This window comes from Leucopleurus acutus, assembly GCF_964270905.1.
Source record: "Leucopleurus acutus genome assembly, chromosome: 5".
Classification (NCBI taxonomy): Eukaryota; Metazoa; Chordata; class Mammalia; order Artiodactyla; family Delphinidae; genus Leucopleurus; species Leucopleurus acutus.
This window is the reverse complement of record NC_139147.1, coordinates 108,936,863-108,957,088: the sequence shown is the minus strand read 5'-3', so window position 1 is coordinate 108,957,088 and position 20,226 is coordinate 108,936,863. Positions and strand designations below refer to the sequence as shown.

The 20,226-nt window shown below is 36.9% G+C and overlaps 1 protein-coding gene across 3 annotated transcripts in view; it reads left to right on the top strand.

The window, feature by feature from the left end:
- Positions 1-20,226, top strand: part of GMPS (guanine monophosphate synthase) — a 112,469-nt gene that overhangs the window by 56,001 nt on the left and 36,242 nt on the right. For all 3 annotated transcript variants that reach the window (XM_082840348.1, XM_082840347.1, XM_082840349.1), the window contains 2 exons: positions 6,006-6,103; positions 9,011-9,114. In XM_082840348.1, coding sequence (XP_082696474.1) covers positions 6,006-6,103; positions 9,011-9,114 — 202 coding nt within the window. The remainder of the gene's footprint in view (positions 1-6,005; positions 6,104-9,010; positions 9,115-20,226) is intronic.

Genomic DNA, 20,226 nt, shown 5'->3' with positions numbered 1-20,226 from the left:
TATGGCAGAACTGACTTCAATGGGGATTTTCAGAAAAGCAACTATATTACTGCTTACAACAAAACACTGTCCATTAAAAAAAAAACTTAGACATTTAAATACACTTAAAAGTTGCAGAAGTAGTTCACAGAGCTCCTGTATACTTTTACTCAGTTCCCCAATTATGACATTTTTAACCATTTTGAGAGTAATTTGCAAACAAGGTGTTCTGTTACTTGTTGTATCCTAAGTACTAGAATTCTGTCCTGCATAACCACAGTACAGTTATCAAAATCAGGAAGTTAACATTGACTCAATGTTAGCATCTGATCCACAGACTTCATTCACATTTCACTGTTGGTCTCATTAATGTCTCTTATAATTCATGAATCCAGTCTAGGACCATGTGTTGTATTAGGTTGTCATGTTGCTTTACATAACTTTAGTTTGGAATCATTCCTCAGTCTTTCCTTCTCTTTCATGACCTTGGCAATTAAAAACAAAGTACATTCCAGTTACCTTGTAGAGTAGTCCTCAGTCTTGGTTTGTTTGATGTTTACTCATTGTTAGATTCAGGTTATGTATTTTTGGCAGGAATACCACAGAAATAATGCTGTGCTCTTCTCAGAGCATCTCATTAGGAGGCACATGATGTCAAGTAATATCATGATCGGTGATGTTCATTTTGATTATTTTGTTAAGATGGTGTCTGCCAGGTGTCTTCACTGTAATGTTAATTAAGTATATGTAGGGGAGTGGCCAAGATGGTGGAATAGGAAAACACTGAGCTCACCTCCTCTCATGGGCACACCAAAATTAATGACTATTTACAGAGCAACTATTGATGAGAATCTAGCAGAAGAGGTCTTCTACAGCTAAAGATATAAAGAAGGAACCACAATGAGATGGGTAGGAGGGTCAGAGTTACAGTCAAAACACATAGCCCTGCGTGGGTGACCCACAAATGGGAGAATAATTACAATTTCAGAGGTTTCCCCCAAGGTCAGAGCCCCATGTTGGGCTCCCCAGCCCAGGGTTCCTGCACCAGGAAAATGAACCCCCAGAACATTTGGCTTTGAAGGCCAGTGGAGCTTACTTTTGGGAAAGACAGAGGATTGTGGGAAATCCAGATTCCACTCTTAAAGGGTGCACACAAAATCTCACACGCTCCAGGACTCAGGGCAGAAGCAGTAATTTAAAAGGAGCCTGGGTCAGACCCACCTGCTGATCTTGGAGAGTCTCCTGGAGAGGCAGGAGGCAATTGGAGCTCACCCTGGAGACATAGACACTGGAGGCAGCTATTTTTGGAAGCTTAATTCTACCATGAGGACCCCGGTGTTGGTGCCATTTTGGGACCCTCCTCATTTTAGTAGTGAGCAGAACAGTGAATTGTCTTTTTTTTAAACAGTGTGGTTGAAACTTGTGTATTGATATGAATAATGGCACAAAGGGAAGCTATTCAAAAGTTAGAAAGTGAACAGACCAATACATTTTCTAATAGCTGTCTCTGGAGCTTTCAGTAAAGGAAGGAACATAAATCAATGTTCACGTAAGAATGTGAATATTTTTATTATTCATACTCTTGATACAAGGGCAGAATATTAGAAATCACTGGTCTGCAAAACAGCTTTACCAGATTTTGCTTCTTGTTAATTGATTGTTATGGTTTTCCATTGATTTAGAGGAAATGCTGACTAAAAATATGTAAAATACAAAATCTATGATAATGGATATTTTCTTATCTAGGCAACAAGAATTTTATAGTAAAAGGTTCTTTTTCCCCTGTAATGTGCTCTGAAAAGTCAACTGGTGATTATAAATTTGACTTGGATAATAGCTTATTTTTAGATTTTCCCACCTAGTATTCTAATATGTTTTCTCATAAGAGCCTGTTTCCTGATCAGATTGAACATTGGAAATTGGCTGACTCTTTTTTTAAATATGTCTTTGCCCCATGATGTAATGTATTTACATAATTTATTGATCTTCCTTGCCTGAGTAGTCAATATTAATCATAAAGCACAACTAATAATTACAATTTAAAAAAAATTTTTGGCCATGCCACACAGCATGTAGGATCTTAGTTCTCTGACCAGGGATCAAACCTGTCCCCCTTGCATTAGAAGTGTAGAGTCTTAACCACTGGACAGCCAGGCAAGTCCAGCACAATCTGTAATTAAATGGTTTTTAGTATATTGAGAGGCATTATAACATTTTGTAAGGAAGAGTCTCACAAGATATTTTTTTGGCACCCACTTAGAGTGAACAGGTCTGGAAAATGCTCCCTTAATTTAAATGATAGTGGCTGACTATTTCTCCATTATGTCAGTACCCCCTTATAATTGGAAGACCACATTTTTCTGTCATTCAGTAGGGGTCTGTGGTAGCCAGAGCCTGGCCTGCTTATGTTAAATGCATAAAAAATTTTGCCTTTGTCATCTGAACTTTCATAGTAGTATAAGGGAATAGGCTGATCTTGCTCCTTTGGGCAGAAATTGTCTTTCTATAAAATATTGATAAATAAATAAATAATAAATAAATAATACCACGTAGCTAATATGCTGTTTGTAAAGGACTACCGCTTCTTAGTGACTCTTAGTTGAGTAATTTTAGCACCAAAGTTCTCACTCTGGTATATACCTTTGCCCCCTCCATGGCATCCTGAAATTTTAGTTGTTTCAATGTCTTCTGTACCATCTTTTGCCATTAACTCTTGTCAAGAGTCTTTCTGATTGCTTCCTGGTAGTTCTTTGCTTTGGAAGAAAAAAGTCTGTCCTGCTCCTTGCTCCCTTTACCTCTATTACTGTTTATGCCCCACTCAGCATAAGAAATAGAATATTAGTAGAACTTTTAAAACTCTCTTTATGCTTTTTTCCATTCTACATTCTTCTCTCTTCCTGCAAGAGGTAACACTTTCCTGAAATGTCATTCATTCCCTTTCTTTTCTTTGTAGCTTTATACATATTGTATTTCTAAATAATATTTTACTTAATTTTGCCTATTGACCTTAATATAAGTGAAATCATACTTCGTGTATTTTCATTTTTGGTTTTGAGATTAATTAATTTTATTTTCACTACTGAGTTTATTGTTTGAATGTAGCACAAATTAATTATACATTCCACTGTTAGTATCACTGGTCTTTTCCCAGATTTTTGCTATTACAGATACTGCCATGAATATTTTTGGACTCTTCATCTGGTATTGTACGTACACAGACTTTTCTCTAGGCTAATTAATTGAAATGCCGAGTCTCAGCTTCACGAGGAAATGATATTTGCCCCCAAAGTACATTCCCAGAGCAGTATATAAGTATATAAAAATTCCTTCTGCTCTATATCCCTGCCAGGCCTTGACAAGGTCAGCTTTTTTTTTTTTTTTTTCCTGAATTTGCCTAGCTGAAAAGGTATTAAATGACATTATGTTGTAGTCTTAATGGTCATTTTCCTTATTTTGAGATTCATGTGTTTATTTGCTATTAGTCATTAGTGTCTGCTTTGCTGTAAAAGCTTATTTGTGATTTTTGCATATTTTCTTGTTGAATTTTTTAGATTGTTTTTATGTATGCTGGATACTAAACTTTTGCCAATCATATATATTGCATATACCTTCTAGACTGTGACTTCTCTCTTCACTATAATTTCATTTTTTTTTAAAGAAACATCTTTATTACAAGCATTTGGCTTCTTTATACACTCCCACAGGTTTTGTCAAATTGTTTTTATTGGTGGAATTTCCTTCCGTTTCCCCCTCCCAAATCTAAGATTTATTTTAAAACCTTGGCATATAAAACAGATAAGAGGGAAGCTGACCCAATTAGAGTGGTAGACCTAGTAGACTTTCAGGGGTTTTTTTTGAGACATTTAGGACCTCGAGGTTATCAGGAATCCATACTGAAAACCATTTCCTTAAGTCAAAATAGAATATTAAAACAAAATTTTAACAAAGTAAAGTGTTTTACTCTACATAAAATTATTCCCTCCTCCCACACACACACTTAACTGGTCTTTCAACTCCTTGTATTTTCACCCTTAAGTAGCATATAGTCAGGAATCAAGAATAAGCATGAAAGCCTTCTGAATAGGTGACATAGCTTTAAATTTTACTTCAAGCCTTTGGCTTTGTAAAAGCCTTTAATTTAGACTCTGTGAACTTTTAAATTGTGTAGTGTTCCAACAGCTTTGGTTATCTTGATCATTCAGCTCTCTTCTAATTAAGAACTGCAAATTAGAGGAGGCAGAGGTGCACAAGGTTCATTGAGTGGTGTAGAGGAAAACATTCATTTTTCGTTCAGCAAATTTGAATGACTGACTGCTCTGGGCCACATACTTTGTTAGGCCCCTGGGACTGTGAAGAGACCTGAAGACATGGGGGGAGAGGACACGGTCAGCTTCGGTAATCACACCAGTTTGAATAGCTGGAGTAGAGAATGACAGGGAAGATGAGAGGTGAAATTAGACGGGGGCAATGTATTAAAAAGTCTGTGTTCCATATTGGACTTTATCCTATAGACAAGGGGTCAGCAAACTATAGCCTGCTGCCAAAGCTGGCCCACTGCCTGTTTTTGTATGACCTGCAAGCTAAGAATGGTTTTTATGATTTTAAAATGGTTTTTATGGTTGGAGTTGAAAAACATTTAAAAAAAAATTATATTTTGTGACATGTGAAAATTAAATGAAATTCAAGTTTCAGTGCCCATAAATAAAGTTTATTAGAACACCGCCACATCCAGTCCTTTAAGTATTGTCTGTGGATGCTTTTGTGTTAACTACGACAAGAGTTGAACAGTTGCTCCAGACACAGTAGCGCCTGCAAAGGCTAGAATACTTACTCTTTGGCCCTTTACAGGAAAAATTTACCAACCCAGATGTAGATGATAGAGAGCCATTAAGAATTTAATAGTGGACTAACAATCATATTTATATTTTAGTAGCTGACATTTGTAGATCTCTGGAATATAGGCTGGAAGATAGGCAAGACTGGAGGCAAGGGGACTGATTAGACTGCAGCAGTATTTCCTAAACTGTGTTGGTTAAGGTGCTGCAGAAAGTGTTTTACTTATGAGTCTTTAGTTTGGGAAATACTGGGTTAAACAAGGGTTAGCAGGGTTTTTTTTAACTGCTGGACTTAACCCAAACCTTTATTGCAGGAAGGTTAATTGTGAATGTCTAAGAGGAGAATGTAGAGGGCAGCATTTGCTGATGGTTTTGAAGAATATGCCGTTGTGCATCACAAGAATGAACATTTATTTAGCCCTCTGCCTACTTTTCTGTTGGGGGCTGGGTCAACCTGCATCACATATTGTTGTGGCAGGTATCTTATGACACCTGTTGTGGAACAGACATACCAAGATGGGTTGTAGTGATTTTATTGATGCAGATTTAATGTTCCTAAAAATCTTGTGTGTGTCTGGTGTTGGGGGTGTTTGGACATATGTAAATGATAAATAAGAAGATTGACACAAGAAGGGTCAGAATGTAGAGACCACTTAAAAGTCTGTAGGTGTATGGGATTTGAACAAATAAATTTAATTGAAAGACCAGATTTTATTGCTTATCTCATCTCCACAGGACAGCCTTTTGCAGACTTTCAGACTATTCCTTTGGAGCCAAAGATTAAACAGTTTGGAGGAATTTATATCTGCCTGGTTTTAATACCAACCTAGGTACTTATTAAGCTCAAAGTGCCTTTTAAAATGCTTTAAAATTAAACAGATGTAAGTGTTAAAGAAATCCCTATTTTTAACAGATGAATTAAAGTACCCTAAATGGAAAAATTGCCAGTGTTTAGGAATTTGACCTGAGGTTAATTTTTATTAATTTAGTTTTGTTTTATAACTATGCCTTTTAAGAACTTTATAATTATATATAATAGCACCAAGTTATCTACAGTTATCAGACTTCCTTTATTTGGGGGGCACAAATATAACAGCTATCCTAAAAATAAGAAACATAAATTATTAATGTAAGAAATTGAGTAATTTTCTTTTGATTTATATTAACATCAATTTATTTTCTCTTGAACAGATGATGAATAAGGTATTTGGAGGTACTGTGCACAAAAAAAGTGTTAGAGAAGATGGAGTCTTCAGTATTAGTGTGGATAACACATGCTCATTATTCAGGTATTAAAGATATTTTTAGATCAATAAGAATGTTAGTAGCTTAACTAACTTACAGCTGGGAATGTTATTCTTTAAAATTGGAGATTCTGTAATTCTTAGACAAAATTAAGGCCACAGTAGTGGCCAAAGGTGTTAATTGTCATATTTGTCTTCCAGTTGAGTGTCAAGACAGCAGCAGATCGCAGTGATGCTAATTAGGGATAAGAAAAGCACTTAATGACATAATTTAATAAAAGCACCTGTGCCGTCTTGAACCCCTCTTTGGGACAGCATATTGTGATGCCAACATTTGTAGTTTTCCCTTTTCACTCTTTCAGTAGAGTGTGATTCTAAACATTAGTATGACAGACGTGGCAGATGGATAATGTTTTAAACTGTCCTGCATTTGTATACCTCTTCCTCTACCATGTTCTTGCTCTGGGTACTTAGCAAGCTACCCATTGCTGGACTCATTACTAAATATGTGTTTTATTTCCCTCTTCCTCACTTTCTCTACTGTATCTGAGCATAACTATACTTGGTGTACTGTCTTTAATACAGTGAATGTATTAATTTATTTTATTGCTAGGTGATAATAGATTAGGTACAGCAGCTCTAATGTATTTGAAGATTGGTGAATGAGCTATTCATTGGCTTTCTAGAATCATTTATCTTCTGCTTTACTAAAAAAAACAGCTGAGTTTTCATTCAGCTTCCTGAAAGACCAGAAAACTTAAGTTTTAGTCACTTGCTTTCTTTTTTGGGGTTTTCCGATGTTTTGGATATAGCCCATTTAGGTGGACTATTGATAGAATTACTCACTTACTTTTTTTTGAACTAAATTTCATTTTTATTTAAAAATCACATTTCTCCCTAACTGCATTCAATCTGTAAAATGCTGGCTGATGTCAGTTAATGTGCACATGTTGTCTTTATTATCATTTCTTATAACTGTGCTAATTATTTTTATAGATTTGTTTATTAACATATCCTTACAGCCTCCATTGAGTTGTGCCTAAATTAATTCTTAATGAATAGTGTTCTCCAAATTGGACAGATCAGAAATTTTAAAATTCAAGTTAAGAACTTTTATCTGAAATGGAGATTTCCCAGTTTTTACACAGAACTGGCTGTGGCTGGCTTTTCTTTAATACTAGAAAGAACAAAAATAAGTATATCTGTATTCAAGTATTCTTGTTTTCAAAGGGATATTAATAAAAAGAAGCCAGAGTTGCTCAAAATAATTTTATGAACTGAAGCTGCTCATTGCCAAAATACGTGTTTGAAATCCAGTGCTTGTTCTACTTCATAATGGAGAGGTGTTGCTTACATTGATCTGTATCTCAAGTGACTACTCTTGAGAACTACTTCAGGAATCTTGCTGGTAGAAGGTGATAGTACAGGAGGCTTTAAATGTAAAGATCTGGTTAAGATTTAAAGTTTTTCTGTCTTTATAGTTCTAAAATCCTGGTATTCAGTTACAGCCTACACTAATCCTAAGTAATAGTGATAACAATAATAACAACCGCAAAACATCCTTTTGCTTTTAAAGTACTTTATCTTCTTGCTTTATTTAAAATTTTTTATTTCTTAATATTATTTAATACCAAGTCCTTGTTCAGATTTTTTCATAATGTAAAAAATATCTTTTTATGGTTGATTTGTTTGCATCAGGGTCCAAAGAAAGTCCACACAATTGCATTTGATAATGTTACTTACATCTGTTTTAATCCATGCCATTAATTACTTCTGTCCTTAAGATAAATTCCAATAGAGATATAATTTTGAAATTATTATCTTATAGCCTCTTGAAATTGTGTATGTGTGGTGGTGGGGGGCGTTATATTACCAACTTTATTTATTTATTTTTTACTCACAGAGTTAGAGAACGAACTTACAGTTACTGGTGGTGGGGGGATGGCCTGGGGGTGGGGAGAGTCAGGGCGTGTGGGACTGACATGTACACCTGCTGTATTTAAAATGGATAACCAACAAGGACCTACTGCATAGCACAGGGAACTCTGCTCAATATTATGTAACAACCTAATTGGGAGAAGAATTTGAAAAAGAATAGATACATGTATCTGTATAACTGAATCACTTTGTTGTACACCTGAAACTAACACAACATTGTTAATCAACTATACTTCAACATAATATAAAAAGTTAAAAAAATAACTTTATATATTGTTTCAGTTTTCAATTTTTATGGATTGTCTTTTTTTGAAATTTATTATTGTTATTTGCTTTATAATGGACAGAATAAGTTTAAATTCTAGCAGTGTTGCACCGTTACATACTTTCTCTCTTTTCTTGATTTACACACAGAAGAAGCTAGTATTTCTAAAGCAAAAAACTACCAATTATAAGATGAATAAGTTCTAGGAATCTTATGTACAGCATGATGACTACAGTTAACAACACCGTATTGTATATTTGAAAGTCACGAAGAGAGTGGATCTGTTTTTTTTTTTTTTTTGCTGTACGCCGGCGTCTCACTGCTGTGGCCTCTCCCGTTGCGGAGCACAGGCTCCAGACGTGCAGGCTCAGCGGCCATGGCTCACGGGCCCAGCCGCTCCGCAGCATGTGGGATCTTCCCGGACCGGGGCACAAACCCGTGCTCCCTGCACCGGCAGGCGGACTCTCAACCACTGCGCCACCAGGGAAGCCTGAGAGTGGATCTTAAATGCTCTCACCACACACAGAAAATGGTAACTGTGTGAGGTGGTGGATATGTTAACTAACTTTTACTGTAGTAATCATTTCACAATATATATGTATATGAAATCATCACATTGTACACCTTAAACTTAACATAATGTTATATATGTTATTATGTCTCAATAAAGCTAGAAAAAAATAAAGCAAAGAATCCATTAATCATGTCTAATAATTAAGCTATTTGTGTATTGTTTTATTTTTTATTAGGGGCCTTCAGAAGGAAGAAATTGTTTTGCTTACCCATGGAGATAGTGTAGACAAAGTAGCCGATGGATTCAAGGTTGTGGCACGTTCTGGGAATATTGTGGCAGGTAAAAATTCTAAAACTTTTGCAGATTTCATTGTAAAAAATTTATCTGAGAAGCCTATAAGCATATGTTTCTGTATGAGGTACTGTTTTTGATGTTTCTTATTTTTTTAAAGATATTGTAAATGTCATAGGGTCAACCATTAATTTATGAAGGGTATTTAATATTAGAAGGATTATCTAGAAGTCACTTACTAGTTTGCTCTGAAATACATTTAAAAATATTTATTCTAATATGTTTTCCAGATATAAAATACAGTTATTACAACTCAGGAAAAATTTGAGAACTGTTTACCTCTCCAGCATGCTGTATTCATAATTGTCCTTTTTTTATGCTTTTCTTAGATGTATATAGGCATGTATCTTGGATGCTATAAAACACCAGACTAAGCATTCAGGGCATTTCTCTGAACTAGGGTTGGCAGACTATTACCTGTGGGTCACATCCAGCCTGTAGCCTGTTTTTGTATGTTTAGAAACTAAGAATGATTTTTACATTATTAAAGGGTTATAATAAACAACAGGGACTATATGTATGTGTCCCACCAAGCTTAAAGCTTATACTGTCTAACCCTTTGTAGGAAGTTTGCCAACGCATGCTCTAAACCATTTTTTGTTCTGTTTTTTTGAGGAAGAGGAGTTAATTTTCTGGTAATTTGTGATTTTTTTTTTCTTTTACTTGCTTACTTGAATAATTGTAATGTAAATAATCACCGGTAATCCTGGATATCTGCAAAAGCAAAAAGTGGGGTTATCAATAAAGTTCTTGTTTGATATGCTACACCTAAAACGTTGAAAAAAAATGCGTAATGGATAAATTGAATTGAGTATTCTACCTGCAGTTACTTAACAGATTAATGTATTAGCATAGGAATTATCAGGAATGGTTTTTATATTGACGGGTTTTTATTTCGTATATGAGATCAGTAGTGGTAGATGAGCTTATGTATTTTAATTCATTCAACAAATATCTGAGTACCCACATGTGCCGGGCACAGTTCTAGGTGCCAGTGAACAGAATGGACAAAACCTCTGTTTAATGTTATAGTTGGTGAGGGCGGAGATGGGGGAGAGGTGGGACAGACAGAACACAGATAAATACAAAATAAGTCGGGTGTTGGACATGTTTAAATGTACTGAAAAAATAAATAGAAGAGAAGAGTGTTGTGGAATGTGTGGTTAGGACTGTTACTGTTTTAGATAGGGTATTCAGAGATGGAGATGGTGTTCCTATTAGATGATATGAGACATGGAGGAAGTAAGTGCTGACCCTTTTGGATATTTAGGGAAAGAGTAAATAGCAGTACAGAGTTCCTGGGATGGGACCTTGTTTAAGGAACAGCAAGGAAGCCACATGGTTACAGCAGAGTAAGCGTGGAGTGTGTGGTAGAAGATGAGGTCAGAGAGGTTGTTGGGAACCAGAACACCAGGACTTTTGAGGCCACTGTGAAAATGTTGGCTTTACTCATAGTGAGGTGGAGTTTTGAACAAAGGAGAGAGAGACACAATCTGATTTCAGGATACCCTGGCTACAGTGAGGAGAAAAGAGACAGTTAAATATAGAAGCAGAGACTAGCCAGAAATCTATGGTAGTAATCAGGAAAGGAGACTAAGGAACCGGGTGGTAGAGGTAGAAGTGCTTAGGAGTGATTGGGTTCTCATATAGATCTTGTACATATTTTGTTAGATTTATACCAAAGTATTTCATTTGTGGGGGGGACGTGCTAATGTTAATTGTATTGTATTTTTAATTTAAATTCCACTTGTTCATTGCTAGTATATGGGAAGGCAATGAACTCTTGTGTGTTAATCTTGTATCCGGCAACTTTGTTGTAATCATTTATTAGTTCTATTTCCTTTTCTTGTCCTATGGCGTTAGCTAGGACTTTTATTATGATGTTGAAAAGCAATGGTGAGAGGGAACATCCTTACTTTGTTCCTGATCTTAGTGGGAAAGTTTTGAGTTTCTCATGGTTAGGTATGATCTTAGCTGTAGGCTGTAGAAGATAGTCTTTATCAAATTGATGTCCCCCTCTATTTCTAGTCTCCTGAGAGTTTTAATCATGAGTGGGGATTTGGATATATTTCATATGCTTTTTCTGCATCTGTTGATATGATCATGTAATTTTTCTTCTTTAGCCTCTTGATGTGATGGATTATAGTAATCGGCTCTATTTCTGACAGAAGGATGTTGAAGTATCTTAACTACAGTAGTTGATTCATGTATTTCTCCCTATAATTATATCAGTTTTTGCCTCATCTATTTTGATGCTTTCCTGTTAGGTGCATATGCATTAAGGATTATTATGTCTTCTTTAGGACTGAACCCCTTTATCATTATATATATGCTCCTCTTTAACCCTGATAACTTTTCTTGGCTGAAGTCTGCTCTGTTTGACATTAATGTATCTACTCATGCTATCTTATAATTAGTGTTATCATGATATATCATTCTCCGTCCATATACTTTTGATCTGTGTCTTTAAAGTGGATTTCTTGTAGACAACATATATAGTTAGGTTTTCTTCTTGATCCACTATGACAACCTCTGTCTTTTAATTGATGCATTTAGACTATTGGAGTTTAAAGTGATTATTGATAGTGTTGGATTAATATCTACCATATCTGTTACTGTTTATTTGTTGTCCTTGTTCTTTGTTCATATTTTTATCTTCTGTTCTTTTTCTGCCTTTTGTGGTTTTAATTGAGCATTTTATGTGATCCCATTTTCTCTTTTCTGCATATCAGTTCTATTTCTTTTTTTTACTTTTTTAAGAAAAAGTTGCTCTAGATTTTACAATATACATTTACAACTAACCCAAATTCTCTTTGAAATAACACTGTACCACTTCACAAGTAGTGTACCTTATAATAACAAAATAAACCTAATTCTTTCCTCTCATCCCTTGTACATTGCTGTCAGTTCATTTCACTTATAAGTAAGCATGAATAAGCATATCTGTCTATAAGCATACATAATTGTATCACTGTTGCTATTATTCTGAATACAGTTATCTATTACATCAAGTAGGAAGAAGAAAATTTTAATTTTACCTATACTCCTGCTCTGATGCTCTTTTTTATGTAGATCCAAGTTTCTGATCTTTATCATTTTCCTTCTCTCTAAAGAACTTTGTTTTTGAATTTTATTTTGTTTATTTTTTTTATACAGCAGGTTCTTATTAGTTACCTATTTTATGCATATTAGTGTATACATGTCAATCCCAATCTCCCAATTCATCCCCCCCACCACCACTTTCCCCCCTTGGTGTCAGTACGTTGGTTCTCTACATCTGTGTCTTTTTAAATGTTTTTTTTGGTTTGTTTGTTTTTTTTGCGGTACGCGGGCCTCTCACCGCCACGGAGCACAGGCTCCGGACACACAGGCCCAGCGGCCATGGCTCACAGGCCCAGCTGCTCCGCGGCACATGGGACCCTCCCGGACCGGGGCACGAACCCACTTCCCCTGCACCGGCAGGCGGACTCCCAACCACTGCGCCACCAGGGAAGCCCACATCTGTGTCTTTATTTTCTGCCATGCAAACCAATTCCTTGGTACCATTTTTCTAGGTTGCACATATATGCATTATTATACAATACTTGTTTTTCTCTTTCTGACTTCACTCTGTATGACAGTCTCTACATCCATCCACATCTCTACAAATGACCCAATTTCATTCCTTTTTATGGCTGAGTGTTCCATTGTATATATGTACCACATCTTCTTTATCCATTTGTCTGTCGATAGGTATTTAGGTTGCTTCCATGACCTGGCTATTGTAAATAGTGCTGCAATGAACATTGGGGTGCGTGTGTCTTTTTGAATTATAGTTTTCTCTGGGTATGTGGCCAGTAGTGGGATTGCTGGGTCATACAGTAGTTCTATTTTTAGTTTTCTAAGGAACCTCCATACTGTTCTCCATAGTGGCTGTATCAGTTTACATTCCCACCGACAGTGCAAGAGGGATCCCTTATCCCCACACCCTCTCCACCATTTGCTGTTTGTAAATTTTCTGATGATGCCCATTCTAACTGGTGTGAGGTGATATCTCATTGTAGTTTTGATTTGCATTTCTCTAATAATTAGTGGTGTTGAACAGCTTTTCATGAGCCTCTTGGCCATCTGCATGTCTTCTTTGGAGAAATGTCTATTTAGGTCTTCTGCCCATTTTTTAATTGGGTTGTTTGTTTTTTTTACTATTGAGCTGCATGAGCTGTTTATATATTTTGGAGATTAATCCTTTGTCCGTTGATTCATTTGCAAATATTTTCTCCCATTCTGAAGATTGTCTTTTTGTCTTGTTTATAGTTTCCTTTGTTGTGCAAAAGCTTTTAAGTTTCATTAGGTCCCATTTGTTTATTTTTGTTTTTATTTCCATTACTCTAGGAGGTGGGTCAAAAAAGTCATTGCTGTGATTTATGTCAAACAGTGTTCTTATGTTTTCCTCTAAGAGTTTTATAGTGTCTGGTCTTACATTTAGGTCTCTAATCCATTTTGAGTTTATTTTTGTGTATGGAGTTAGGGAGTGTTCTAATTTCATTCTTTTTTTTTTTTTTTTCCCTGATATGCGGGCCTCTCACTGTTGTGGCCTCTCCCATTGCAGAGCACAGGCTCCGGACGCACAGGCTTAGTGGCCATGGCTCACAGGCCTAGCCACTCCGCGGCATGTGAGATCTTCCCGGACCGGGGCACGAACCCATGTCCCCTATATCGGCAGGCGGACTCTCAACCACTGCGCCACCAGGGAAGCCCTAATTACATTCTTTTACATGTAGCTGTCCTCTTTTCCCAGCACCACTTATTGAAGAGGCTGTCTTTTTTCCATTGTATATTCTTGCCTCCTTTATCAAAGATAAGGTGACCATATATGCGTGGGTTTATCCCTGGGTTTTCTATCCTGTTCCATTGATCTATATTTCTGTTTTTGTGCCAGTACCATATTGTCTTGATTACTGTAGCTTTGTAGTATAGTCTGAAGTCAGGGATTGTGATTCTCCAGCTCCGTTTTTTTCCCTCAAGACTGCTTTGGCTATTCGGGGTCTTTTGTGTCTCCGAATTTTAAGTTCTATTGTTCTAGTTCTGTAAAAAATGCCACTGGTAATTTGATAGGAATTGCATTGAACCTGTAGATTGCCTTGGGTAGTACAGTCCTTTTCACAATATTGATTCTTCCATACCAAGAACATGGTATATCTCTGCATGTGTTAGTGTCATCTTTGATTTCTTTCATCAGTGTCTTATAGTTTTCAGAGTACAGGTCTTTTAACTCCTTAGGCAGGGTTATTCCTAGGTATTTTATTCTGTTTGTTGCAGTGGTGAATGGGATTGTTTCCTTAATTTCTCTTTCTGATCTTCTGTTGTTAGTTTATAGGAATGCAAGAGATTTCTGTGCATTAATTTTGCATCCTGCAACTTTACCGGATTCGTTCATTAGCTCTACTAGTGTTCTGCTGTCATCTCTAGGATTCTCTATGTATAATGTGTTATTTGCAAACAGTGGCAGTTTTACTTCTTCTTTTCCAATTTGTATTCCTTTTATTTGTTTTTCTTCTCTGATTGCCATGGCTAGGACTTCCAAAACTATGTTGAATAATAGTGGTGAGAGTGGATATCCTTCTCATGTTCCTGGTCTTAGAGGAAATGCTTTCATTTTTTCACCATTGAGAATGATGTTTGCTGTGGGTTTGTCATATATGGCTTTTATTATGTTGAGGTAGGTTCCCTCTATGCCCACTTTCTGGATAGTTTTTATCATATATGGGTGTTGAATTTTGTCAAAAGCTTTTTCTGCATCTATTGAAATGATCATATGGTTTTTATTCTTCAGTTTGTTAATATGGTGTATCACATTGATTGATATGCATATATTGAAGAATCCGTGCATCCCTGGGATAAATCCCACTTGATCATGGGTGTATTATCCTTTTAATGTGTTGTTGGATTCTGTTTGCTAGTATTTTGTTGAGGATTTTTGCATCAGTATTCATCATTGATATTGGTCTGTAATTTTCTTTTTTTGTAGTATCTTTGTCTGGTTTTGGTATTAGGGTGGTGGTGGCCTCATAGAATGAGTTTGGGATTGTTCCTTCCTCTGCAATTTTTTGGAAGACTTTGAGAAGGATGGGTGTTAGCTCGTCTCTAAATGTTTGATAGGATTCACCTGTGAAGCCGTCTGGACCTTGACTTTTGTTTGTTGGAAGATTTTTAATCACAGTTTCAATTTCATTACTTGTGATTGGTCTGTTCATATTTTCTATTTCTTCCTGGTTCAGTCTTGGAAGGTTATATCCATTTCTTCCAGGTTGTCCATTTTATTGGTATGGAATTGCTTGTAGTAGAATTTTAGGATGCATTGTATTTCTGCGGTGACTGTTGTAACTTCTCCGTTTTCATTTCTAATTTTATTGATTTGAGTCCTCTCCCTCTTTTTCTTGATGAGTCTGGCCAATGGTTTATCAACTTTGTTTATCTTCTTAAAGAACCAGCTTTTAGTTTTACTGATCTTGCTATTGTTTTCTTTGTTTCTATTTCATTTATTTATACTCTGATCTTTATGATTTCTTTCCTTCTACGAACTTTGGGTTTTGTTTGTTCTTCTTCTGTAGTTCCTTTAGGTGTAAGGTTAGATTGTTTATTTGAGATTTTTCTTGTTTCTTGAGGTAGGATTGTATTGCTATAAACTTCCCTCTTAGCACTGCTTTTGCTGCATCCCATAGGTTTTGGATCATTGTGTTTTCGCTGTCACTTGTCTCTAGGTATTTTTGTATTTCCTCTTTGATTTCTTAAGTGATCTCTTGGTTATTTAGTAACTTATTGTTTAGTCTCCACATGTTTGTGTTTTTTATGGGTTTTTTCCCCCCTGTAATTCATTTCTACTCTCATAGCATTGTGCTTGGAAAAGATGTTGATATGATTTCAATTTTCTTAAATTTACCAAGGCTCAATTTGTGACCCATGATGTGATATATCCTGGAGAATGTTCCATGTGCAAATGAGAAGAAAGTGTAATCTGCTGTTTTTGGATAGAATGTCCTATAAATATCAATTAACTGTATCTTGTCTATTGTGTCATTTAAAGCTTGTGTTTCCTTATTAATTTTCTGTCTGGATGATATGTCTGTTCGTGTAAGTGAGTTGTTAAAGTCCCCCACTGTTGTGTTACTGTGGATTTCTTCTTTTATAGCTGTTAGCAGTTACCTTACGTATTGGGGTGCTACTATGTTGGGTGCCTATAGATTTATAATGGTTATATTTTCTTCTTGGATTGATCCCCCCTTGATCATCCTTCCTTGTCTCTTGTAACATTCTTTATTTTAAAGTTTGTTTTATGTGATACAAGTATTGCTACTCCTGCTTTCTTTTGATTTCCATTTGCATGGAATATCTTTTTCCATCCCCTCACTTTCAGTCTGTATGTGTCTGTAGGTCTGATGTGAGTCTCTTGTAGACAGTATATATATGGGTCTTGCTCTTGTATCCATCCAGCGAGCCTGTGTCTTTTGGTTGGAGCATTTAATCCATTCACATTTAAAGTAATTATCGATATGTATGTTCCTATTAACATTTTCTTAATTGTTTTGGGTTTGTTTTTGTAGGTCCTTTTCTTCTCTTATGTTTCCCACTTAGAGAAAGTTCCTTTAGCATTTGTTGTAGAGCTGCTTTGGTGGTGCTGAATTCTCTTAGCTTTTGCTTGTCTGTAAAGCTTTTGATTTCTCTGTCGAATCTGAATGAGATCCTTGCTGGCTAGAGTAATCTTGATTGTAGTTTCTTCCCTTTCATCCCTTTAAACATGTCCTGCCACTCCCTTCTGCCTTGTAGAGTTTCTGCTGAGAAATCAGCTCTTAACCTTATGGGAGTTCCCTTGTATGTTCTTTGTTGTTTTTCCCTTGTTGCTTTCAATAATTTTTCTTTGTCTTGAATTTTTCTCAAATTGATTATGTGTGTTGGCTTGTTTCTCCTTGGGTTTATCCTGCCTGGGACTCTGTGCTCTTCCTGGATTTGGATGGCTATTTCCTTTCCCATGTTAGGGAAGTTTTCAAGTATAATCTCTTCAAATATTTTCTTGGGTCCTTTCTCTCTCTGTTCTCCTTCTGGGACCCCTGTAATGCAAATGTTGTGGTGTTTAATGTTGTTCCAGAGATCTCTTAGGCTGTCTTCATTTGTTTTCATTCTTTTTTCTTTATTCTGTTCTGTGGCAGTGAATTCCACCATTCTCTCTTCCAGGTCACTTATCCGTTCTTCGACCTCAGTTATTCTGCTGTTGTTTCCTTCTCGTGTATTTTTCATTTCAGTTATTGTATTGTTCATATCTGTTTTTTTGTTCTTTAATTCTTCTAGGTGTTTGTTCTTTAATTCTTACAGGTCTTAGTTAAACATTTTTGGATCTTCTCGATCTTTGCCTCCATTCATTTTCCGAGGTCCTGGATCATCTTCACCATCATTATTCTGAATTCCTCTTCTGGAAGGTTGCCTGTCTCCATTTAGTTGTTTTTCTGGGGTTTTATGTTGTTCCTTCATCTGGTACAAAGTCATTTGCCTTTTCATCCAATCTATCTTTCTGTGAATGTGGTTTTCCTTCTACAGGCTGCAGAATTGTAGATCTTCTTGCTTCTGCTGTCTGCCCTTTGGTGGATGAGGCTGTCTAAGTGTCTTGTGCAAGCTTCCTGATGGGATGCACTGGTGGTGGGTAGAGCTCTGTATTGCTCTGGTGGACATAGCTCAGTAAAACTGTAATCTGCTTGTCTGCTGATGAGTGGGGCTGAGTTCCCTCCCTGTTGGTTTTTTGGCCTGAGTTGACCGAGCACTGGAGCCTACCTGGCTCTTTGGTGGGGCTAATGGCAGACTCTGGGAGGGCTCAAGCCAAGGAATACTTCCCAGAGCTTCTGTTGTCAGTGTCCTTGTGCCTATGGTGAGCCACAGCCACCCCCCACCTCTGCAGGAGACCTTCCAACACTAGTAGGTAGGTCTGGTTCAGTCTCCTGTGGGTCACTGCTCCTTCCCCTGGGTCCCGACGTGCACACTACTTAGTGTGTGCCCTCCAAGAGTGGAGTCTCTTGTTCCTTCCAGTCCTGTCAAAGTCCTGCAGTCAAATCACGCTAGCCTTCAAAGTCTGATTCTCTAGGAATTTCTCCTCCCATTGCCATACCCCCAGGTTGGGAAGCCTGACGTGGGGCTCAGAACCTTCACTCCAGTGGGTGGACTTCTGTGGTGTAATTGTTCTCCAGTTTGTGAGTCACCCACCTTGCAGTTATGGTTTTTGATTTTATTGTGATTGCGCCCCTCCTACCATCTCATTGTGGCTTCTCCTTTTTCTTTGGATGTGGGGTATCTTATTTGATGAGTTCCAGTGTCTTCCTGTCAGTTATTGTTCAGCAGTTAGTTGTGATTCCAGTGCTCTTGCAAGAGGGAGTGAGTGCACATCCTTCTGCTCCACCATCTTTTTTGTTTGTTTGTTTTGTGTTTTGTTCTGTTCTGTTTTGTTTTGCGGTACGCGGGCCTCTCACTGTTGTGACCTCTCCCGTTGTGGAGCACAGGCTCCGGACGCGCAGCCTCAGCGGCCACGGCTCACGGGGCCAGCCACTCCGCAGCATGTGGGGTCTTCCCGGACCAGGGCACGAACCCACGTCCCCTGCATTGGCAGGTGGACTCTCAACCACTGCGCCACCAGGGAAGCCCTGCTCCACCATGTTGAACCAATCTTCCTAAAGAACTTCTTTTAATATTTCTTGCAAGGTAGTCTCCTGGCAACAAATGGCCTCAATTTTTGTTCATTTGAGAAAGTTTTTTATTTTTCTTGCATTTTTGAAGGGTAGTTTCTCAGGACACAGAATTTTAGGTTGGTGGGTTTTTTTCTCCCAAGTTTTTTTAAAATTTAAGTTTTCCAGCTTTATTGAGGTATATTTGACAAAACTGTAAAATATTTAAAGGATACAATGTGATGATTTGATATACATTGTGAAAGGATTTTTCCCCACTGAGTTAATTAACCCATCCATCGGCTCACATACAGTTGATCCTTGAAAAACACGGTTTTGAACTGTGTGGGTCAACTTATACGTGGATTTTTTTTTGGCTAAATATTTCCTTCAGTACTATGTGATATGTGGTTGGTTGAAACTGTGGATGTGGAATTGCAGATCCAGAGGGCTGACTGTAAAGTTATATGCAGATTTTTGACTGCACAAAGGGTAGGTAGCCCTAAGCCTTGCATTGTTCAAGGGTCAACTGTATTACTTTTTTTTGGTGAGAACATTTAATTTCTACTCTCTTAACACTGTATTGGATCACTGAAATTTGCTACCAGCTATAGTCACCATATTATACATTAGCTCCTCAGACCTTATTCATCTTAAACCCAAGAATTTGTACTCTTTAACCAACCTCTCCCTATTCCCCTCGTCCCCCAGTCCCTAGGTCACCACTTTTATACTTTGCCACTTTTGATAGAGATTGAATTGAATCTGTAGATTACTTTGGTGAGAATTGACATTTTAATAGTAGTAATTCTTCTAATCCATGAACATGGAATATCTTTTTATTTGTTCCTTCCTCAGTTTCTTTCATCAAGGTCTTACAATGTTCAGTGTACAGCTCTTTGACCTTTTTGGTTAAATTTATTCCTAAGTGTTTTATTGTTTTTGATTTTGTTGATGGCAATGTTTTCTTAATTTTTCCTGCTGACAGTTTGTTGTTAGTACACACACAATTGATTTCTGTAGGTTGGTTTTCTTTTCTGCAAGCTTGCTGAAATAATTTATTAGTTCTAACAGCATTTTGTTAGAATCTCTAGGGTTTCCTAGAGACAGTGTTGTGGCATCTGCAAATAGAGACAGTTTTACTTCTTCGTTTTCAATTTGGATGATTTTATTTCTTTCTTCTAGCCTGACTGGTCTGGCTAGGATGTCCAATATTTTGTTGAATTCTTGTTTTGTTCCTGATCTTAGAGGAAAAGCTTTTCACCACTGAGTATGTTAATTGTGGACTTGTTGTATATGGCCTTTATTATGTTGAGGTACGTTCCTTCTCTACCAGTTTGTTGAGAGTTTTTATCATGTATGATGTTGAATTTTATCTTTTGCTTTTTCTGTATCTATTGAGATGACCATATTATTTTTA